The sequence below is a fragment of the Puntigrus tetrazona genome, chromosome 3 (assembly GCF_018831695.1).
Source record: "Puntigrus tetrazona isolate hp1 chromosome 3, ASM1883169v1, whole genome shotgun sequence".
In the NCBI taxonomy this organism is placed as follows: Eukaryota; Metazoa; Chordata; class Actinopteri; order Cypriniformes; family Cyprinidae; genus Puntigrus; species Puntigrus tetrazona.
This window is the reverse complement of record NC_056701.1, coordinates 22507795-22528875: the sequence shown is the minus strand read 5'-3', so window position 1 is coordinate 22528875 and position 21081 is coordinate 22507795. Positions and strand designations below refer to the sequence as shown.

Below are 21081 nucleotides of genomic sequence, written 5' to 3'. Positions count from 1 at the left end.
CGTAATCGTTTCCGCAAGGCCTGACTGTGGCGATTATCGGCTGATCGCTTTTTTTTGGCTGTTATCGTGCACTTTACATGCACCTCATCTCAATTTGAATATTCAAGCGATGTCGCGTATTTATTAATTCGCGTAATAATGCACGAATGTGACTAAATTAGCGCAGACGTGCATGAATCTACTGAATAATATTTTATCAGTGTTATGTTGATATAATGCAATTAAGTTAATTTAAGTTGGATTAAAGTATAAGAGAATTTGTAAACGTTTTTATGTTCTACCTACGCGCCATATTTGTATACGAATCCATATGAATATGCATTAGGCTGCTGTAGGATTCCGAGTCTAATGTTAATAATTAACTTTTCATAAGACTTGTATGTTTGTTTACAAAGGAAGTGAAGTCACTATTATTTTTTTTAATGGAAATTTGCTGGATAAAATTTCACAATCACCACAATGCTAGTTGCGCTAGTTACTTCTTAACTTTTGTAGGAGATTTTAAAATTGTTAGCCATTTTGCGGCCACTTGTAATTTTTTGTCTTTTTTATGTCATGCCACAAAATGTTTTTAAGATGTTAAACGAGCAAACATGCAAAATATACTAAAAGTTAAAAACCGTTTGACTTAATAAAATCGACACGAAAGGGGACATTTCACTTACAGTACTTAGTTCTTTGGAGCAAATGATTGTAACAAGGGATTAATGGTAAAAAGCAAAGCAATAATGGTATTTAAATATACTTGATCACTTGAACTGTGGAAGGTGGGTGTGTCAAACCAGAAAGGAACCAGACTGTAAAGCTGAAATAATTATGACCAAACTGAATCTCAGCTTCATTTTCGGGAAAACTTGTGCTGTGTAAACTGACTTACACTTGACAACTAGTTGCCTGTTATGTAATATAATGCGGTAGCACTTCTGTTATTTAGTTTAGTCACCCTCCCTATGGTTACAGATGTTAGTCACTGCTAGTGCAAAAATAAATAGTCCGCAGACGGTGCTTGGTTTGAGTTTCGCACCATTTTGTTGTCGCCATGATTATATGATCTATAAATTGCATTTCATAGGGTCTTTATTTCCCCGAATTGTGGCTCAACGGTGGACTACTGTTTTCTAGACAAGGCTAGCCGTAAACCTTGAGTTTCATTGAGCACTGACATCGTTTAAAAGGTCACATCGAAAGGTCACAAATAGTGATGTCATAAAACAAAGTGCTTTCGCGTTTGTCAATAACAGACCCAATCACTAAATGAGGAAGTGGCTGGGGAAGATCTTCAAGCAGGGCGGCGCTAGGGTATTTCCTTTGGCTATGGTAAAGCTTATGTCAAGGGAACGCAAATATTTAACGTTTCCACGGTGTTCTCCTTTGTGTCTTTCCTCAAATTGGTGTTATGGATGTTTCGTGAAAAGTCAAGCCGCTGGCCACCCACACCTGACACCCACAAACAGCACCGAGCACCTGTATGCAGAAAACACTAGGAACGAGTCAATTCCTGTGCCGAGTCAGGGGATTTCTATTGTAGTCTCAGAGAAAGGACGCTTTACAGGGAAATGACAAATTGTGATGTGTTGTGATGGGAATGGGGTGTCTTTAGCAAGCGCATACATGTTACCTGTTCCCGTAAGTCCCAGGACTTTTATGCTGTGAAGAATGGCTCTCCCACACATTCGTTGGCAGCGATGCTTTGCAGCCACAGTGCAGCAGTTCGCACTGCACATGTGCATTAGAGTGTTTTTGTGAAGTAACCATGGAAACTGGAGGGATTTCGACAGTATGCCGGTGCATAAAGAAAGAATTATGCTTGATGCGAAAACCGATGGCCAGACTGTCTGCTTGCATTGGTTCAGTGCGTTATTAGCATATGAGGTTACTAATAAAATGTAAATGATGATGACGGATAGTTTAGCTCTTTTTTTTTTTTTTTTTTTTTTCTGTTTTTATACTTGTGTGAATAGTAGAAAGATGAGGAAAGGTTTATGCATAGGCCTACACCAAGCTTAATTTATACAGCAAAATCTAAAAACCCAGAGGCATTTGAAGGATATGCAGAATTTGAAGTCTTTAGTTGGAATTTTGCAACCAAAAAATGTGGCTTGAAATATTACAAAATTGTTTTGGAATCTAAGAGCCCGTGATAACCTATAAAGCGATGCCTCGACCTGAACTGTCATTCATCTTGGACACCTGACAGCTCATCTCTCTCTTCCGCTGTTGGAGGCAATTTTAAGCAATTTATCTCTAACCTCTGCTCTATATCAAAGAGATTTTAATTTTATTTCACTGAGACATTTGGCCTTTATTCTCAACCTGTTTTACTTTTTTTTTTTTTGCGAAGGGGGATGCCTTGCCTCTAGATAAAAGTGACATTTTCTCTGCATTTTGGCACTATCGAGGCCCAGGAAATTTTGAAAAAGTGCCACTAATCCTGGATTAGCCAACAATGGGCTTGCAATTTGTCTCATCTAGTGTTGTTGTCTATGGAGTGACTGTGGATTACGGACTGAGGGAAGTCCACTGATTCAGGGTCAAGAGGTAACACACTGAAATAAGACACTGCCTGCATATCAGTCGTGATGCACACTCAATTCATCAGCACTGAGACAAACAGCCCAGCTGTTGACCGAATAAGTAACTGCAGACAGATACACAGTGTAGATGCTGCTACATTTTGAATCCCATCTTTGCAAGTTAAAATGACTTTGAAGTAACCTATATATAAATATATAAACTCCGTTTGCAATAGAAGAACCATTTTGGACTTCCTAAAGAACCTTCCAATTATTCGTATTTGAAAGAACTAATAAAAAAAATAAATTACAAAATGTAAAAACATTCTTTCGGAATAAAGAGCCGTTTGCGAAATAGACAGATTCCATGGATGTCAAAGGTCCTTTATGTAAGAATCAATGCAAATTATGAAACACCATTTCTTAAAAAGTGTATATGCTTTTATTACACGTCTATCCTGGGTTTTATATGTGAAATCTAGGTCTCCCAGGAACCTAATGTAGTGCTCTTCCAAGACAGCACACCTACAAAATAGTTTTATCTCTGGAATGTGAACGGACACCTCATGAGTGTGTAATGGAGTGATTTGGTAGGGCTCATTGAACCGAGATTAGCAAGTTGATGATTACATAACTTTGTTTACCTTTAGCCCTTCCAGTTGTGAGCCAGAGGCAACAGTAGTTCTGTTGGTTGGCGTGTCAGAACAAAGTTCCCGTGGGCAGGGCAAGATCTGTGTAATGGCTATGTGATTCGTTAGTGGTGGTGATTGCCAATTTTGGGAAATTTTCTTCCACTTGTGCCGAGGGGGGTGGTTTGTGCTTTCATGCTTTAATGTTTTTGCCGTCAACAAAAATTTCTTGTTGTGATAATGGTTTTGGAGAGATAGCGTGTTAGCTCAGGTGGCCCCTGCTGGTAGATGATGTAACTACACCATTTAGCTGCAATGTACATACTTAAAAATAAAGCTTCCAAAAGGGTGCTTTTGCATGGAAAACCCTTTTTTGGTACCAAAAGGAACCTTTCAGTGAACAGCTGATTAACTGATTTAAGTTTCACAGTTAGTTATAAGCTGTATTAAAGAAAGAGAATCATTAGAGTCATACATTTGCACAGTTTGCTCTGTGTTCTTGATTCACTAAAAATAATCAACTCAAATGAATCAGTCGTTCAAGACAAGCTGCATATCAGTCCTGTCTCCTGATGCGCAGTCAGTTCATCAGCAAACAATGCAACCATTGACCGAATGAGTAATTGCTGTCTTTGTAGATGCTTCTATATTTTGGATCTTAGCAAAATCTCTTTGCATCTTTTCAAACAATAGTATATGTACTTCTACTTAAAAATAATGCTTCCATATGCCGTAGAAGAACCACTTTGGAGCCCCCATGGAACCATTTAGTGATTATGCCTAGTTAAAAGAAACAATAAGCTGTAAGAGTGTGATATGCATTTCACTAAAACAAACTGGTCATAATTAGAGTCATAAGTTTGCATCGGAATCAGATTGCACAGTTCGTGCTGCTCTAAAAAATGCTGGGTAAAAAAGGACGAACCGAGCAAGGTAAAAACATCCTAATCCCTGGGGTTGTCCATATTTTATCCAGCGCTGGGTTGTATTTAACCCAGGATTTTTTACAGTGTGTGTGCGAGTTATTCTTTAAAATAATTAACTTAAATGAATCACATGTTTACTGTAATAGACTACAGCACTGATTGTGTTGTCTGTTTAGTGCTATGATTTCACATCACTGTATATCCGCACAAGCCGAATAATGCATGTGTGAAAACCACAAATGAATCCAAATGTAATTCTGTGTTTTATTAAAATAATGAATTAAAACAGTTCCAGCCATACTCTTAAACGCCTTTCACATCTCAAGATTGTTAGTAATGAAGCTTTGGTTCTGTGTGCGTTCTTGTGGTGTCCGCCAGCATTTTCATAACGTCATTTTCCTGTGGTTCCAGCGTGATGGCATTTGCAGCTCGTGAAGATTGGCTTGAAAAATTCTGTAGTCATATGTGCAAAGGTTTAGCATATCTGATTTGCTTTGCATCAAAAGTAAATGAAGGCATATAAAGATGTAGGTAGTCTCTGGACTGAGGCCTGGTTGTGTAAGGACCACCTCACTCTCCATGTGCTGCTTTCTTGTGGGCCGAAACTGTCCTGAGGGTGTTTTAAAGAATCTTCAGCAAGAGAGCAAGAGTGGAGAAAGAAATAAATGCATGGATGGAGAGAGAAATAGAGAGAGAGAGTGTATTTGTGTAGGAGGAATGCTGGCATTTTTTTTCTTTTGAAAAGAGTGAGGGATTAGAGTGGAATGGCTGCCCACTCACTGGCCTCCCTTTGCAAGGCTTTACATAACATCATGAGGAAAAGCGAGATATCTCTCTCTCGTTCTGTGTCTATCACCCTCTCGCCCCCCTTCTTCTTGATCCGTAATGGTTAGCCCACTCATTTTGTGCTTATCCACGCACCTGGGCAGCGCTCCGCTGAAGAGCAGCTATGGTGTCCAATGCAACTTTTCATTTTTTTGAATATGTTTATTAATGCTGCAGGACTGATGTATTTGTGGAGGGGGTGGTAGTATACAGTAGGGCATTTTCAAGTGCTTGTTATATTTTGTGATATATGTGACTCGTTTGAACTGTTCATGCATAGGAAACTTAGACAACTTTGGGTACAGCTTAACACTCACTAAGCAAATAGAGCTCACAGTCGATTCCAATACAGTTTGCTATTATTTTTCAATGCTATTCTCTAAAAAGCAAAATAATTTTTTATGGAGTGGTAGATGTTTTTTTATATAAAAATCATTTGCTGCATTTAGTGTACACATTTGATCAGTTAATGCAAACACATGGCCTTGCTTTTGCATTTTGCTTATGTTACTGTTAAGTTACGGAAATGTTATTTATGAACATTCTAAAATGTCCAGCTTTTTAAATGTTTAAAAATGTTTCGATTATTTGAAAATGAATGGAATACTCATTATTATAAAAAAACCCCCAATGCATTTAAAACTGAAACGTTAGGCAACATAGACAGCATCCAAGTAAAACATTTCGGAAAATGAAATGAAATGAATGTTTATGTGCTAACATTTTGAGAACATTGTTGAGGTTCAGATCACTTTGAATGAACGTTGCTGGAAGAATGTTTGCTCGTAAGAACATTAGCACGTTAGTTTCCAAATGTAGGAGGAATATGTAGTCCATTTTCCAAATGTAGTCCATTTTAATTTGTTTTGAACCTTTTAATCAATATTTTACAGTGCTGCACAAAATATATAATATATATTTTAAATCTATCATTTATTTTTTCTCTGTGCATTCCAGGGTTGCTGTTGGATGCATGTAGTGCTGCTTCAGAATTTGTTGGAGAAATTTATTTTTTTAAATAAATGTTTTAGGATGCTATTTTCTTCATGTCATGAAATGGATATTTGTGTGAGCGTGTTGGGTCCCGCTAGTCCTCTTAGCAGAAATGCTCCTGTGTGAAGGAGCCTCTCAGTCTCAGCACCTGTTCACATGGCAACTGGCGCCTTTAGAGGAGGTGGAGGTGTAGGAAGATGAGGTAAATGGAAGCAGAGAACAGAGGGAGAAGTGGAAAGCAAGTGCTAGAATTATGCAATGTCTTTTAGGGCACGTTATGAGGTTTTCTGAACTCTTTCTGAACACCCCTTTCTTTCTGAACACCCCTAGTATAGTTTGTTAGCCAACCAACTAGATTTTTTAATGTTTTAAAATGTTTTGTTATATATTTATTAGTGCTTTTAAATGATGAATCGCAATTAATTGCATCTGATATATATAAAGCAAAATAAAAGTTCTATGTGTATATTAAATATATTTATATATATATATATAATATAACAATATAAATGTATATACATATAAATATTTTCTTTCTATACTGTATGTGTTTGTAGTTTTATACACAGTGCACATATATAGTTTATTGTGTCATTTAAATTTTTAAAACTATTCTCTAATGTTCAATCCGAAGGAAAGTGCACAAGCAGTCGACCGTTGCTATGGTTACCTCGTCAGACGAACGCTATTTTGGGTTGCCAGTGTCTATTTACCACAAGGTGAAGATTCGTACTCGCATTAACCTGCGATCTTACTTTTGTGGTCACTGCCCTTTGAAAACCGTGGTGACGTACATTTATTTAAAACAAGTAATCTTTTAGTTTTGACCTTCTTATGGGTGGGTCATGTCTTGTGTAAGCACCATATTCCCATACACCAAACCCTCCCTAATTCTCGCTCTGATGTTAGTGCAGAATATCACACTCCAGCTACATAGACACAATTTTTGAAAGCGATTATAAGGCACCACTTCTGATCTCTCTTTCTCTCTCTCTCTCTCTCTCTCCGCTCTTTTCATTCTGCATTACAAAAACAGCATTGCAGTCAGTGCAAGTCAGAGGCTGAATCAAACCATAGCAAATGCGCCACGTGACGCCCCTTTGAAGTGACAGCAGAGGTTGCTCTTTTTCACCACTCGGTTTGCACACTCAAACACACGTGCACACACACACAGATGGCCTCGAGCTCCCGGATCAGTGGCTTGACCGACAGCCCTAATAACAGCCTGAAAACAGCCTCCTGCTTGCTAGAGAGAAGGATGTGATTAGCACGCAGTGATCGCTCCCACCAAGAAGCAGTCGCACATGGAAAGCCTCCTTCCGAAGCAGCTTACCAGAGAAGATACAGACCCTTCGAGCAGCTTCTAATGCTTCTAGATCACAGACATAAACAGTAATGCAGAAAGCAATGAGCGTAGGCAGGAGTAATATCAATCGCTGCATACTACAATGGCGAGGAAGTTCATTTGTTTAGTTCTTTCACTTTAGTGGAGGAGAGCAATGATTATGTAGAAAGCAAGAGCCATAGAGGAGCTTTTAGCTTTGATGATCGTCTTAATCAAACGTGTGTTAGATGCTATTTTGAAGTATTGGGGCCGTTCTCGCTGTGACGATAAGCTGGGTGTGTGATCTCTCTCTTCGCCTGCAGGAAAAAGAGCCATGGGAGGCAGAAAGTGACACATTTTTCATTGAAAGTTTGTGTGTATCCAGTATTTTACAAACACGGGCTGGCTTGAGGATATCTGCTGTGTATATGACATTGAGGTGTGTGATGACCTTTTAAAAGCAACAGGACTTTTACCCAATTCTCTTTCTTGGTAAATGGTTTTATTGTTTGATTCATCAGTGAACATTATAGGATAGTATTATTTTTATAGTTTTATAGTTTTATAGCTTTATTGGTGTCACTGAAAAAACTTTCTGCTGCACAGAAATGACTTTTGTGTTGACGTGACCAAGACCATGCATGGACAGGAAAACTAATATTAAACATTAATAAGTGTATATGGCTGCATTTGGGTACTTAAAAATTCGGTAAAAGCAGTAATGTTGTGAAATATTATTACAATTTAAAGAAGTTGTTTTCTATTTGAATATATTATAAAATATAATTTATCCCTGTGATATAAAGCTGAATTTTCGTCTTCAAGTCTTTGATGTCACATGTTCCTTCAAAAAACAGTATAATATGCTAATTTGTTGCTAAAGAAACATTTCTTATTATCAATGCTGGAAATAGTTTTTCCAGGATTGCTTCATGAATATAAAAGTGTGTGTATGTATATATATATTAAATAAAAATGTATTTTTACTATGTCTTTAATACGTTTCTGGACCTTGACAGTGTAATTTACTTGGCAGTCAATGGGGACAGTCACAGGCCTCTCGGTTTATATCCAAAATATCTCCAAAGTTTTGACACGACGTGGGGGTAAAGCAATTAATGGCAAAATTTAGTTTTTGAGTTGGAGTAACCCCTTAAAGATACCTTTTGAATGGTATATGTTACAGTCTGAATAAATGTTCATACCATTTTTGCAGAAACTGTGTGATAAGACTGAACACATTCAAGTTCAATAAATGCTGCAAGAAAATTTGCGAAACGCCTCGAGCGTTATCACATAATTTAAGAGCTTGGTTCACAGGTTGAGCACATGGTATAGGCAAACAAAAGAGCGCAAAATGAATCTATTCCCTCTGTTGTGGGTTTGGATTTGTTTGCATGGGTGTTCACTGATGTTCTTGTTGAGATCTGTTGTGTCGTGCTTTCATGTGGGCACATCTTAGACTGATGTAGTCAAGCTATTAGAACTACACCTCTCAATTTTATCTTATGTAATAGAGGTTTCAAATCATTTCTCCCATCTGACCAGAGAGCAGACTTTAAAAATGCTTTTTGTGAGTCCTGATCTAGGAACGATCTCTCCTGGGGCCAGTTTGAACTGGGTTAGACCTAAAAAAGTGGCTTGCTTCTAAATTCAGCAAGCTCTGTTTTAGTTTACAGGCCGTAAGGTGTTTTTGTGTGTGTGTGTGTGTGTGTGTGTGTGTGCTAGGCTGGTGGCTCGACATGGTCTCTTTCTTGCTTTTGTCTTGCTTTTGCGCAAGTATTTTCATTTGCACCTGCTTTCTTCTTTCCAAACTGTATGGGAAGTTTTCACCACGAGCGTTTATTTCAAAGGATTGTTTCAGGAATAGCAGCGGTCCTCCAGCGGCGCTTGTGTATTTACTTATAGTTGGCAGCCCGCCAGAGGAGATTTGCATGTGAATGATGGTGTTTTGTGTTACGAGCCAAAGAAAAGATGGGAGTTGAAGGGTGAAATGCCTCCCAGAACGGACGGATTTTGTGCGGGGGGGTCGAGATGAAGCAGATACAGAGAACGAGGGCATACAGCCTCGGAGAATGAGCAGAGGCCTTCAAAACACACACGAATGCGCACACACGGTGCGTCATGCCAAAAGGCACCAACGTGAGCGAGGCAGAGACGGAGAAAAGACGGCGTGAGGAAGAGAAAGGAGAGCATGCGTGGGTAGTGGGGGGTTTAGATGTGATAAGGCCTCCATGGTAACCGAATGTCTATCATGGTTTATGTAACGCCACCCTGCTCCTCTCCATTACGCTTTTCTGAAATCCCAATCTCACATCTCCAGCTGATTACTATCTACATTGACCACATCCGTGCAGCTGGGACGCTCAGCCCCGTTTATTGAGCGTGAACCCCTGTGACCCCCTAACCTGGAGACATCCCAGTGTCTAAAAACCACTTATACGTGAAAATGAAATTGTCTCTTTTGTCAGATTGGAAACATACTTTCATTTAAGTATGTGTTGTTAGGGGTTGGCCAATTATAATCAACCTTCAGCTCTTTTTATGACGTTTACAAAGTATGCAGGCCTATAAATGCATTAATACGATAACTGAGCTTTATTGTAAATCCACTATATGTGGAGACATGTTGTGCCTCACAGGACTATATAGAAACATATTACACTCATTAAATATTGAAACATATAGACATGCTGTATATAACATATTGGAGGAACTGATCTGGCTATATTTATACTTTAAATAAAGATACTTAAACTTTTAAATTTTACACACATACAGAAAGACTGCAATTCAGGGCAAACAGCGTAAATTGAGACTGACGTTACAGTTTGTATAATATATTAAAATAAACAGTGTCTTATAAAAAAAATCTAATAATTTACATTTTGATTTGTTTTGATTCACCTCCAAAATGTTGAAGAGAAATCACAGGCTTCTGACCACAAACTTTGCTATCTTGGCAATTCTGAGTACGGTTTCAGAAATAATTGGGAATAAAAGCTTTCTAGAAACTCTAGGGAGACACTTGTGAGATTATTGGTATTTAATTAAAGTGATAGTTCACTCGAAAATGATAATTCTGTCATCTTTTACCTCGTGGTTTTACTTCTTTCATGTTGAAAATCAGAGGGGTCCATCCAAAATGTTGTTTATACCTGAGGCAAATAGTGAAAATAGCATTATTTATAGTATTATAGTACACGGTGTGAATGGCTATTTAAACTTATTGTATTGTATTGCTTCTTATATTATAAAGATTATATTATATTATATTATAAAGATTATATTATATTATAAAGAAAAAAAAATTCAGTTAGATGTTATTTGACTACTTTTTGTATGTTATAATTATCTCTCTAGGTGAAAAAAATTACATTTTTCAAAGATTTGAATTGTCTAATTAAGCAAAAATGACTTTGAGCCTCTATGAACAGAGGACAATAAGATCTCTCTTCTAATGTTAAGACTTCTAAACAAAGACTGAAATGAGTTTGATCCCCGTTTAGTCTCATCAAGGTCATCTTAGCTGAAACTGAAATTCTTGCAGTCGGTTCTTCAGCTGCACACACCCCGTTTCCTCCCATCGTCTGAAGGCTGCAGGATTATGGTGTTTTCAGTTGGCAAGAGCATCTCTTGACCTTAAGATGAAAATAAAGGGAGTGCTTTTCACTTGTCTGAACGATGGGTGTTCAGAATGTGTGATGGGTGTCCGTCTGAACTCCCACTTGCATTTCGTTCTCACTGTTCGAGAGCATGTGCTGTTTCTATATTTGACAGCGACTGTGTGTGTGTGTGCATGTGCTTGTGTGGGTATCAGAACGTGTGTGTGTGGGTATCAGGGTGGGTGTTGGATTTTGCTCTATTCCCTCTCTTGTCAGTTAAAGAGATGCGCGTTGTGCCAATCTGGGCAGGAGATTTGCTACACTTTAAGCTCTATCATAATGTAAACTAGTGAGTCAAAAGAGGAAAATGCTTGAAAGAAGCTGCAGAATGTGGGGGCCGTCAGAGAAAGAAGGGATTAAATAAAGAAAAAAGCATGCAAGGCGGAAAGGTGTCATATTTGCGTCTTCTGTGCCTCATCTGCATGCTGATTTATATTTCCAAGCTAAATATCAGCACCGACTAATTTACCACTAAAGGTAGGTTTCAAACTATAACATGGTTAAGCCACACGGACATAGTTTTTAATTGGTTTTATTTTTATTTCTATTTTTTATTTTTTTTATGAAAGCCACCTAAAACAGGTCACAGAGACAGAACGTAAGTTTAGCATAAGAAGTTATGAAGTCACAATTATAGAAAATAATCTTGCAGATATAGTCACAATTGTAAGATGTAAAGATGCCATTTTGAAAAGAATAAAGTTGCAGCTCTAAGATAAAAAGTCAAAACTGAGAGATATAGTGAAGTTGTAAGATTAAAACGCTGCGATTTATAAAAATGTAAGTTTTAGTTTCAAGATACGAAGTCACAGTTTAGAGATATAGTCATAATTGTAAGAAATAACATTGCAGTTGTAAGATATAAAGTCAGAATAGAGAGATATAGTCACAACTGAGAGATGTAAAGTTTCAATTATGAGTTTAATAAGATAGCGAGAAGCTGCAAATGAGAGATATAAAATAACAATTATGAGAAATTGCGGTTGTGAGATAAATTTGTATTTACTAAAAATAAATGTACAGGCTTTTATAGCTCCCGCCTATGCAAGGTGAAAAAGCACATTTGCGTTTTCCTGTTTTACCTTGATGTGGTAAAATTTTATTAGCATAAAACTAAATTTGGCTCATATCTGTTGCGTCAAAGCCAAAAGTGTTGAGTAAGGACAGCTGGATGCATTAAACGCGCGTCCTGCAGTGATTCTTCACGTGATTCAGGAATCTTCTTGGCTCTTCAGAGCGGTTTTGACGCTCTCTGCTAGGCATTGAATGCCTGAGGGAGGCAAACAGACCCACGCACTGACATAACACATGGCTCAATTACTGCTGCAGCACAAGTTATCCAGAATTATAAACTCCCACTCTAATTTAATCTCAACAGCCATGACAAATGCTAATGAAGAGAGATGGTCATTGCCCTAGAAAAGAATGCTTACATTTGACCCGGAGGGGCTCCAGTCCCCACCAACACACACACACACACACACACACCAACCCACCCGGTACAGTGACTAAAAGTAAAGTTGTTTGAATATATTTCACACCCTCAGATCTGACACAACACCTCATCATTTCCTTGTCAACTTCAGCAGAACTTGTCCTGCACGTATCTTCCGTTGGTTACTAACATGTGCCTTCAAGGGTTTGCGGCTATCAGAGGTGGTAATTAACCTCGTTGACTCCTCCTCCAGTCGTTCCGCTCTTGTTTTTCTCACTAACTGCCTCGCAGCCCGCCTTGACGCCGTTTCTGGCTTTGCATCCCATTTGCTTTTTTTGTGGGTTTTAACTGGAGCCTTTTTGCCTCCGTCTCTCTGCGTACATCTGTCTGTATTTTGTCTGTGTGTCGCTCTCTGCCTCTCATCTTTTTTATTTCTCCTTACTTGCCGTGCAGCCTCTAAAGTCAGAGTTGCCGTGGCAACCGCAAAAGATCTGCAGCTGCAAAGATGTGGAAGTCTGACTCCGACGTACATATATTTTATTCAACAAGTATAACGTTGTGACCTCTAAAGTTAGCATACATTAAATTTGATGCAATTGATACTATCAATAATATAACGAATACATAAATATTAGTGCTGTAAAAAATAAAGGTTTTTAATTTTTACACGGTGCGTATTGTATATATTATATTTATTTATTATATATATATATATATATATATATATATATATATATATATATATATATATAATATATATTTTTTTTTTTTTATTTTTTTTTTTAATACGTGTCATATGAGTGTGTATTTATACATAAAGATTATACACAATACACATAGATATTATGTAACAAACATATAAATATAACATTGCATTTTATAGTATTTCACGTGTGTGTGTATGTGACCTTATTTTCCCCACACTTCCATTATGCCTCACCTGTAACTCTCAAAAGAGGTGTGACTTCACAAAAACATGCACGGAGGTGTGAAGTGTGCAGGTCTGAACATGTTACATATCTAAAATGCACATTACAACTCCTTACGGCCCAGTATCCCGTAATGACAGTTTGCGCAACTTCTCGATAGTCACAATGATGAATTGAAGCAAACACGTCTGCGCCAATCAGTTGTTGCCTTCAAATCAGTATGCAAAGCAGGCCATGATTTGCTGTTCAGACGAATGGATCAACTGAGGAAATTCAACTGACAGTTCATCTTAATTAAATTCATTGTCTGACTGATCCAACGATTCAAATTCATTCAGTGTCCAAGCTGCGCTGCTCTGAAATGCGAATGTATTCGCAAAGCTTTGAATATTGGACCCTGTTCTGCTCTAGTTCGTGCGTGCTTTGCTTTATTTGCATTACACGTGAACGCTTTAGCTTTTTAAACTAACGTATTCATTTCGTGCTGCTGACTCGTTTCTCATTCCTCTCAGCGATCACGTTTTTAATAGTTAAGTATCAATGATTTATGTGCTCCACATTGATCTAACCCAGATACATAATCAGCATCATGTCCTCTCATCAGCCAAAATACAGTCCTGAAATCCTCACCGTCAAGATGCGCCCCAGATCGAAAGATACGATACACAGTATCTGTCCCTTTTTGCGCATTTCGCACAGTTTTTCAAAAGCGTCGCTCATTTATTATGCAGTTTATGAACGTCGTTTTCACTGTTTGTTGACGTTTATGTGCGCTAGTTTGTTAGTTTTTGCTTTCATCCGCTGTATTGTGCGGGGCAGAAGTGTGTGTACGGTACATCGCTGCAGCCTTCGGGAGTGTCTGCGGTTTAAAGTGGGCCAGAAAGCGCCCGTGATTTATTCTACCCACAAACCCACTGTCCTTGAGATGAGTTAAGTTAGCAGAGGTGAAGGCTGGTTCAGCTTCGTTTCTCTGCATATACTCGGCGAGCGCTCGCAACCCGTCGAACAAGAAGAGCTACGAAGCAGTCTGCGCGTCTTTCATTATCGTTACACAACGCTTTGTTCAGGTGTGATGTCACTAATACGGTTGTGTTTTTCTCTCCGTCTCCTCTCAGAAATACTCCTGGATGACTTCATGCTGACACACCCAATCTTCTTGGCCCCAGACAAGTTCCAGCAGGTCTTGCTTCAGCAGTATCCTTTCCCTTCGCCAGAGCCATAAGAGTCAAATGTACACCTCCTAACTTCTGGAAATCTTTACTGGATGTACTGCTATAACCCTGTTTGGGTGTGATTTATGTGAAAAGAACCTGTACCTGGGATCATCATAGGCCTATTAACCAGTTTTGGGGCGACGGCTGGGACTTACTAACATATAGGCTAATAACTGTTGGCATTTACATTAAAGTTTAGGCTGATTTGGTGAGGGCAAGTGGAGTAGATTGTATAAAGCATTTTTTAAATTTTATTTTAATTGAATATACTTTTTTTTTTTAAATAATCATTAGTGTTTATTCATTGTTTTTAATCATTTATTAAAACAGAAGCCCTATAGTACCGAGGGACACGATGATGGTAAAAATAACTAATGGATTAAAAATTAATTGAATGCTTTGCCGTTCGCTCACTAAAGTTTAAACCTTAGCATTTTCTTGGAAAACATTTGTGTTTTCAACCTAAATGCTTTGCGTTCCCCTGGAGACATTGTATTTTCTCACAAAACTTTGAAAAGGATGTGGAAGAAAATAAATCAAGGCTTTTGCGTTTGCCCCCCATAAAAATTTACTTTTGCAAGAAAACGCAAAAACAGTGAAACATTAATGTTTGCATCATAATGTCCTCTTAGAGGTTTACTGTAGCGTGACATCATATCCTGTTGTCTATATCCATTACAGCGTCTGAAAATTTTCTAAATCAAAGTCTAGCATGAAAACACTTTACAGTTTGTCAGACCGGCGGTTACCGTCTACTCAGAACTGGTTAAATCACGCATAACTTGCTAACTTTGTGGTGCTTCAACCAACTTTTTAAGCTTTTATCTAAGACTTCATTAGTTTTAGGTCTCGTTTATGTTATTTTCTTTAAATCCGAATTATGACAGCTTGTAGCCATTGTCCTACATGTTCTCCAATAGGTTTGTTTACCTCGCAGAACTTCCGAAAAAAGCATCTGGCTCTTTATTATCAAGCCGAGCACTTGAATAGTGTTCAAAACACTTCCAAAACAAACTGAATTATCTGCCAAAAAACAGCCAACATGCACAACCGAGGAGCCCAGCGTCTTTCTACCGCAGGGGGCTAACAGTCCCGCATGCCGTTTAAGATTTGGGTCAAAATGATTTACCAATTAGCCGGAATGCTAACCTAGCTCTATCAGACTCTGCGGGCCAACACCCCCCCATCCCTCAGGGCCCATCGGGTTGCCTAAATTCAGATAAGAAGAGTGTAATGTGGGGAATGTTTGTTTTGTTAGCTTTAGGCGTTGTGTCAGAGTGTGTGTGTGTGTGTGTATAGAGGACACCCCTCTCTCTCTCTCTCTCTAAGTTCCCTCTCATTCGGTGACCTACATTCCTTCTGTGAGTGCCACAGCCCCCTCTACCCAGACCATAATGGCGTCTGAGGGGCTTGTCTGCGGACTCTGAGCACAAAGGTATTCCTGGGGAGGCCCGTCTGCATGCCTCAGCGCTCCTAATGCAGCGTGTCTGCTGCGCGGCGGCCCCCCGAGAGCCTGCGGCAATCAGTGACCCTCGCTAATCTTCCCTGACGGCCGTCACCACCTCGTCTTATGATCTGCTCCTCTCTTTCTCTTTCCTCTCCCTCTCCCTCCTCCCGGCCCATTTATCTTACCACTTTCCACACCTTTCTTCCTGGTCTTTGACTTGACCTAATCCAGGCCTAATCAGATCTTTTTGTTGTGGCAACATGTCTGCTTCCTGCTTAGAAAAATCTCGTCTCGTAGACTTCCCACTCGTTAGGGCTCATTTGAGGGGTTTAATAAAAGGATTCCAAAGCAGGATGATTACTCTTCGCTCAGGACTTATAGTGCTTTTAGCTCTTCACACATTGACAGTCCCGATGGAGTCGGCCTGGCCGGAGTCCAAACCTCTGCGCCGGCTGCGATCCCGGGCTCGTGCGAGTTCAACTTTCGCAGCTGCCCAGCAGCTCAGACTGCTGCTGTTTTTCTGGCACCCGAGCAGAGGTGACAGCTCTGGATATAGATTTACTAGATCTGGGATGCCATTTGCAGAAGCTCCTCTTGGGCCTTTTTTGTATGGGAATAGCTGTGTCAATTTTAGACGGGTGTCGGGGACTCTTTAATTATAGGCAGAGAGGCTCAGGGATACTCCAGTTTAAATTTAGTCCGCCTTTCAGGTTTCCTGAGCGCTAGGATTGGGGACAGGGAGTCTTTGGCGTTTTTTTTAGGTCATTTTTCGTGCCGAAGAAGTAGATGTCTTTGCTTAAATGCTTATGTTTGACTTCACCAACGTGACTTATGTAAGCATGCGAGTCACGAAAAATCTGTTCGCCGTGTGTATATGTTGTAACTTGTGTGTGTGTGTGCGTGTGAGTGTGTGTGGGTGTGATGGGTGTGTTCCATCGTCCTCAATACTTTTCAAAGGTTGTAATTATTCTGGCTGTCTGGCCACTGAAGCATAGATTTTGTTTTTCCAGTGCGGCATCTGTGTCAGGTGATTGGACAGCGGCTGTCTGAGTGTGTGTTTATCTGCATACACTCATAAAAACCCACTCAGTGCAATTACTGTGCCGAAAACCACCAGCTGTGTGTATCTATCTATCTATCTATCTATCTATCTATCTATCTATCTATCTATCTATCTATCTATCTATCTATCTATCTATCTATCTATCTATCTATCTATCTATCTATCTATCTATCTATCTAATGTCTGTCTGTCTGTACATGTGTAGACACGTTCATACAGTTGTATTGACTGTATGTAGTGAGCTCAGGTGTGTGTGTGTATTGGTTCGTGAGTGTGTTGTTTCTTAACTCCTGGCTCAGATTCAGCTCAGAGGGTAAGCAGGGTGAAGGATGGCCTGGCTGGGACGGAGCTGAGCGGAAACTTGCAGTTCTGACTGTGGCCTTCCGCTACTTGGACACATACAGAGACTTACTGCAGGAGGAGGGAGATCGCTCCAACACCTTCCCAAAGGTAATGCACACGTTTGTAAAAAAAAAAAAAAAAAACCCAAAAAGCTCAAAGGTAATAAAATGTTTTTAATTTAATAAATGTTTTTGTCTCTTTTTTTTTTTTTTTTTTGTAAAATATGTATAAAATCCAAGAATGATTTAGAAAACAATGTAAATAAAAAAAAAAAGTATTCTTCAGAGAATATATCTTGAATTAAGATTACATTTATCAACCCACTGGCAATTGTTTTAAGGACAACCCTCATTCAGTTTTGTCAGAATGTTTTAAATAAAAATAAGTCTAATTGGTGATTTGTAAGTTTTGTATATTTTGTACAATTCTTTAATATAAGGCTTACTATGTTAACAGAATATAGTAAAGCCAGGCTAAGGAAAATGTTGCTCTTTTCGTCTGTTTCACATCAGTGCTTCTTAATTAAAGACAAACACACCTGTGCTCCAGACGTTGTTTTTTTTTTCTTGTTTGTGATATTTTGTTCTGGTACATGACTACACAGGGTTTATTTTGAAACCTGCTCTTTTCTTAAGGTTTCTTGCAGCTGTTTTTAGACGTCAGACTATCTGTTTTCACACTTTCATTTTATTAATATTAATATACCTGCTGAAATTTGGAACGCTGCTCATTTTTATTATCACCAGTCATTTCTTCGCTTTTATTTTTGCTCCTGCAGGTCTTAATAATAAATGCATGTCGTTTTTAGGAGCTGTATTTGTGCGCCGTTCAGGAGCTCAGCCGCTTTCCTGAACTGGTGGAAGATGTCCTGAAGCTCCAGCGCTGGACTGAGATATTACACAGCCCGTAAGCATCAAATCCCCTTCATCCTCACAGTGGAATATTAATATAAGCTATACATATTTTTTATGAGCTATAATGGCTGCAGAAATCATAGAGGAACAGAAAATCACATAATACATGAAGCCTCAGAGCCTCTTAGTTTGGTGAAGTAAAGTTGTAAAGTATTAAATGAGGCGCATGCAGTTGCCCATTAAGAGCTTTAGAACCAGATGAAGAATTAATGTGCAGATATTAATACTTTAATGTGTTGTTTTGGATTTCGATTGTGTCACTGAAAGCCTCTCAACAGGGCAGCAGTCTTTTCATAAACCCACATTTTTTCCTTGGAGAACTTTTAATTGTGCATGTTTGGTCTTTCTGCATCTTTACATTTTTAAGGTTTCCATGCAAACATAATCAATGCCATTTTCATGGTTTCGACAGATTGGAGTTTAAAATATCTTACAGTCCAGTTATAAACAATTCGCCATGACTGGTCCTCAAATATGTTGCACATGCATAGAAAAACTTTTCCACCCTTGATGCAACTACTAAACAGATTTTAGGTTAATAATAGTCTTTTGGAGACTTTGGAGACTACCTGACTTGTATTCCCTTTCTATCCGACAGAGCTGAGGAGGACAAGGAGAGCCGCAAGAAGCAAGTCCGCCCGCTGTTCCGACACTTCAGACGTATCGACGCCTGCCTGCAGCCCCGAGAGGCTTTCCGTGGCTCGGACGAAAGTACGTTCATACCTTCGTTTTCATAGGATGCATAAATATTGCCCAGATTGACCGCAGTTTATTACCACTGCGTTTGCCGAGCTGTGCAATAACGCCCATGAGGATACTGTTAGTGAATCATCTTATTCATCCTTTTTTTGTGAAAGTGCCAGTCTGCTTCCACTTCATTCAGACCAGGATGACAAATCGGGTCACAGAAGTAGCGTCTGCCAAGTTTTATAGATGCAATGAGCTCATCTGATGGAATGGGACTCTTTGTGAGGGCAGTGGCTCAAGCCAAGCTAAGTGATTTCCCAGACCTTAATCAATAGGCAATCTGACAGTACAAAACGCTACTGACCCTGAAGCCTCCAGTGACCCAGTTTGTGCTTTTGTCAGAGCTGTGACTGGTGAATGGAAAGGAAGTCAATATTGCATTAGTACAGAATTACAGCTTTTCAAAGTTTTGCCTCTTTTATCTTACTTGAGGTTAAATCATTCAGTAAAATGGGTGACGGGTTGCTAATATTTAGAAAATCATTTTGAGGGGTGAGAATCAGAAAGGCGCATATATACTGTGTGTGTGTATATATATATATCTATCTATATATATATATATATATATATATATATATATATATATATATATATATATATATATATATATATATATATATATATATATATATATATATATATATATATATATATACATACACACAACTCAGTTTCACCCAAAACATCACGCCCTTCTGATTCTCACCCCTCAATATATACACTACTGTTCAGCTGTTTTTTTTCAATTAGTAAGAAATTCAGCAAGAATGCTTCAATGACATTTATAATGTTAGAAAAGATTTTTCTACAATTCTATTCAATAGAAAATCTAGAAAAAAGGATCATGTTACCAATAAATATACACATTATTGATCATAACACTAAATGATTCATGAGCATCAATGATTTCTGAAAAAAAGAATTGAATCATATAGTTCAAAACATATTTTAAAGTGTAATAATATTTCAGAATTTCATTATTTTATTTTGTTTTATTTTATTTTAGAAAATATGCTCTCATGAAAACAAAACAAAAAGACCCTATTTTTTCCAAATAAAAATAAAACATGTATTATTATTATTATTATTATTATTATTATTATTATTATTAAGCATGTGATACTGTTGCTTGAAAGCTTATTGGTGATTGACTATCAAATTTGCCAATGTCAGCATCATTTGTACAGCACAATTAATACAGCACAATTTTTGCTTTAGAATTCGTAAAATAATCTACATCACTCTGCAGTAAAAACCACAGAACAGTTAGTCAATTGTTGAAAGCCTTAAAAAAACGAGTACATTTTAAGCCGTGATTTGAAATCATGTGAACAAGTGGCAGCTCTATTGTTATTAGGCAAGCTATTCCAATGTTTATGCACCATTACAGCAAATACACAATCACTTCCTTTATAGTCTAGACCTTGGAATTTTTACACAGCTTGTGAGTAGATGTCAGTGTTCATCCAGACTGATATTCAGTAAGGAGATCCGAAAGATAGGGCCGTTCAAAACCGTTCACCCATTTACATACTTATAAAATTATTTTAAATCAATTCTGTAATGGACTGTGTGCAGCGAAGAGAGACCAAGATGTGCATGGGATATTAGATATGACTGTTTGGTTCTTGTCTAGTTTTTTGCAGGGTTTACACGCCAGATCACTCATATGTGACCATCCGGAGCCGTCTCTCATGCCGAGTCGGGGAGATCTTAGCCCTGGTGAAAGAGAAGCTCCAGTATAGCGAGGACCAGCCCACCCAACCTGCCAACCTCATACTGGTGGCTGTCACCTCATCTGGGGGTAAGAGCAAGCAAACTTACCAAGAGCTCACTTACACACATACATGTGAATTATGAAGTGGCATGACCCTCATGTCAAGACCTTTGTTCTTCTTCTTAAACACAAATTAAGATATTTTTGATGAAATCAGATCACTAGAAAAATGAATAGTCCATTTGACATCAGTGGCTCAATTGTTTTCATTTGCGATGCAATGTGTGCAAAGCGTGTGTTTTTTGTTGGGATGCTCTCCAAAATGGCGGAAGACATAACTCGGAGAAGAAGAATGACAAATTATGTTATTTTTGCTTTCTTGTCACATCTTGTTTCAC

General features: G+C 38.4%; 1 protein-coding gene across 1 annotated transcript in view; it reads left to right on the top strand.

The window, feature by feature from the left end:
- rapgefl1 (Rap guanine nucleotide exchange factor (GEF)-like 1) overlaps window positions 1-21081 on the top strand; it is a 37271-nt gene that overhangs the window by 1220 nt on the left and 14970 nt on the right. Inside the window, exons 2-6 of the mRNA XM_043228524.1 lie at window positions 14355-14433; window positions 17263-17413; window positions 18114-18211; window positions 18818-18930; window positions 20603-20770. Of these exons, the coding sequence (XP_043084459.1) occupies window positions 14355-14433; window positions 17263-17413; window positions 18114-18211; window positions 18818-18930; window positions 20603-20770 (609 nt within the window). The remainder of the gene's footprint in view (window positions 1-14354; window positions 14434-17262; window positions 17414-18113; window positions 18212-18817; window positions 18931-20602; window positions 20771-21081) is intronic.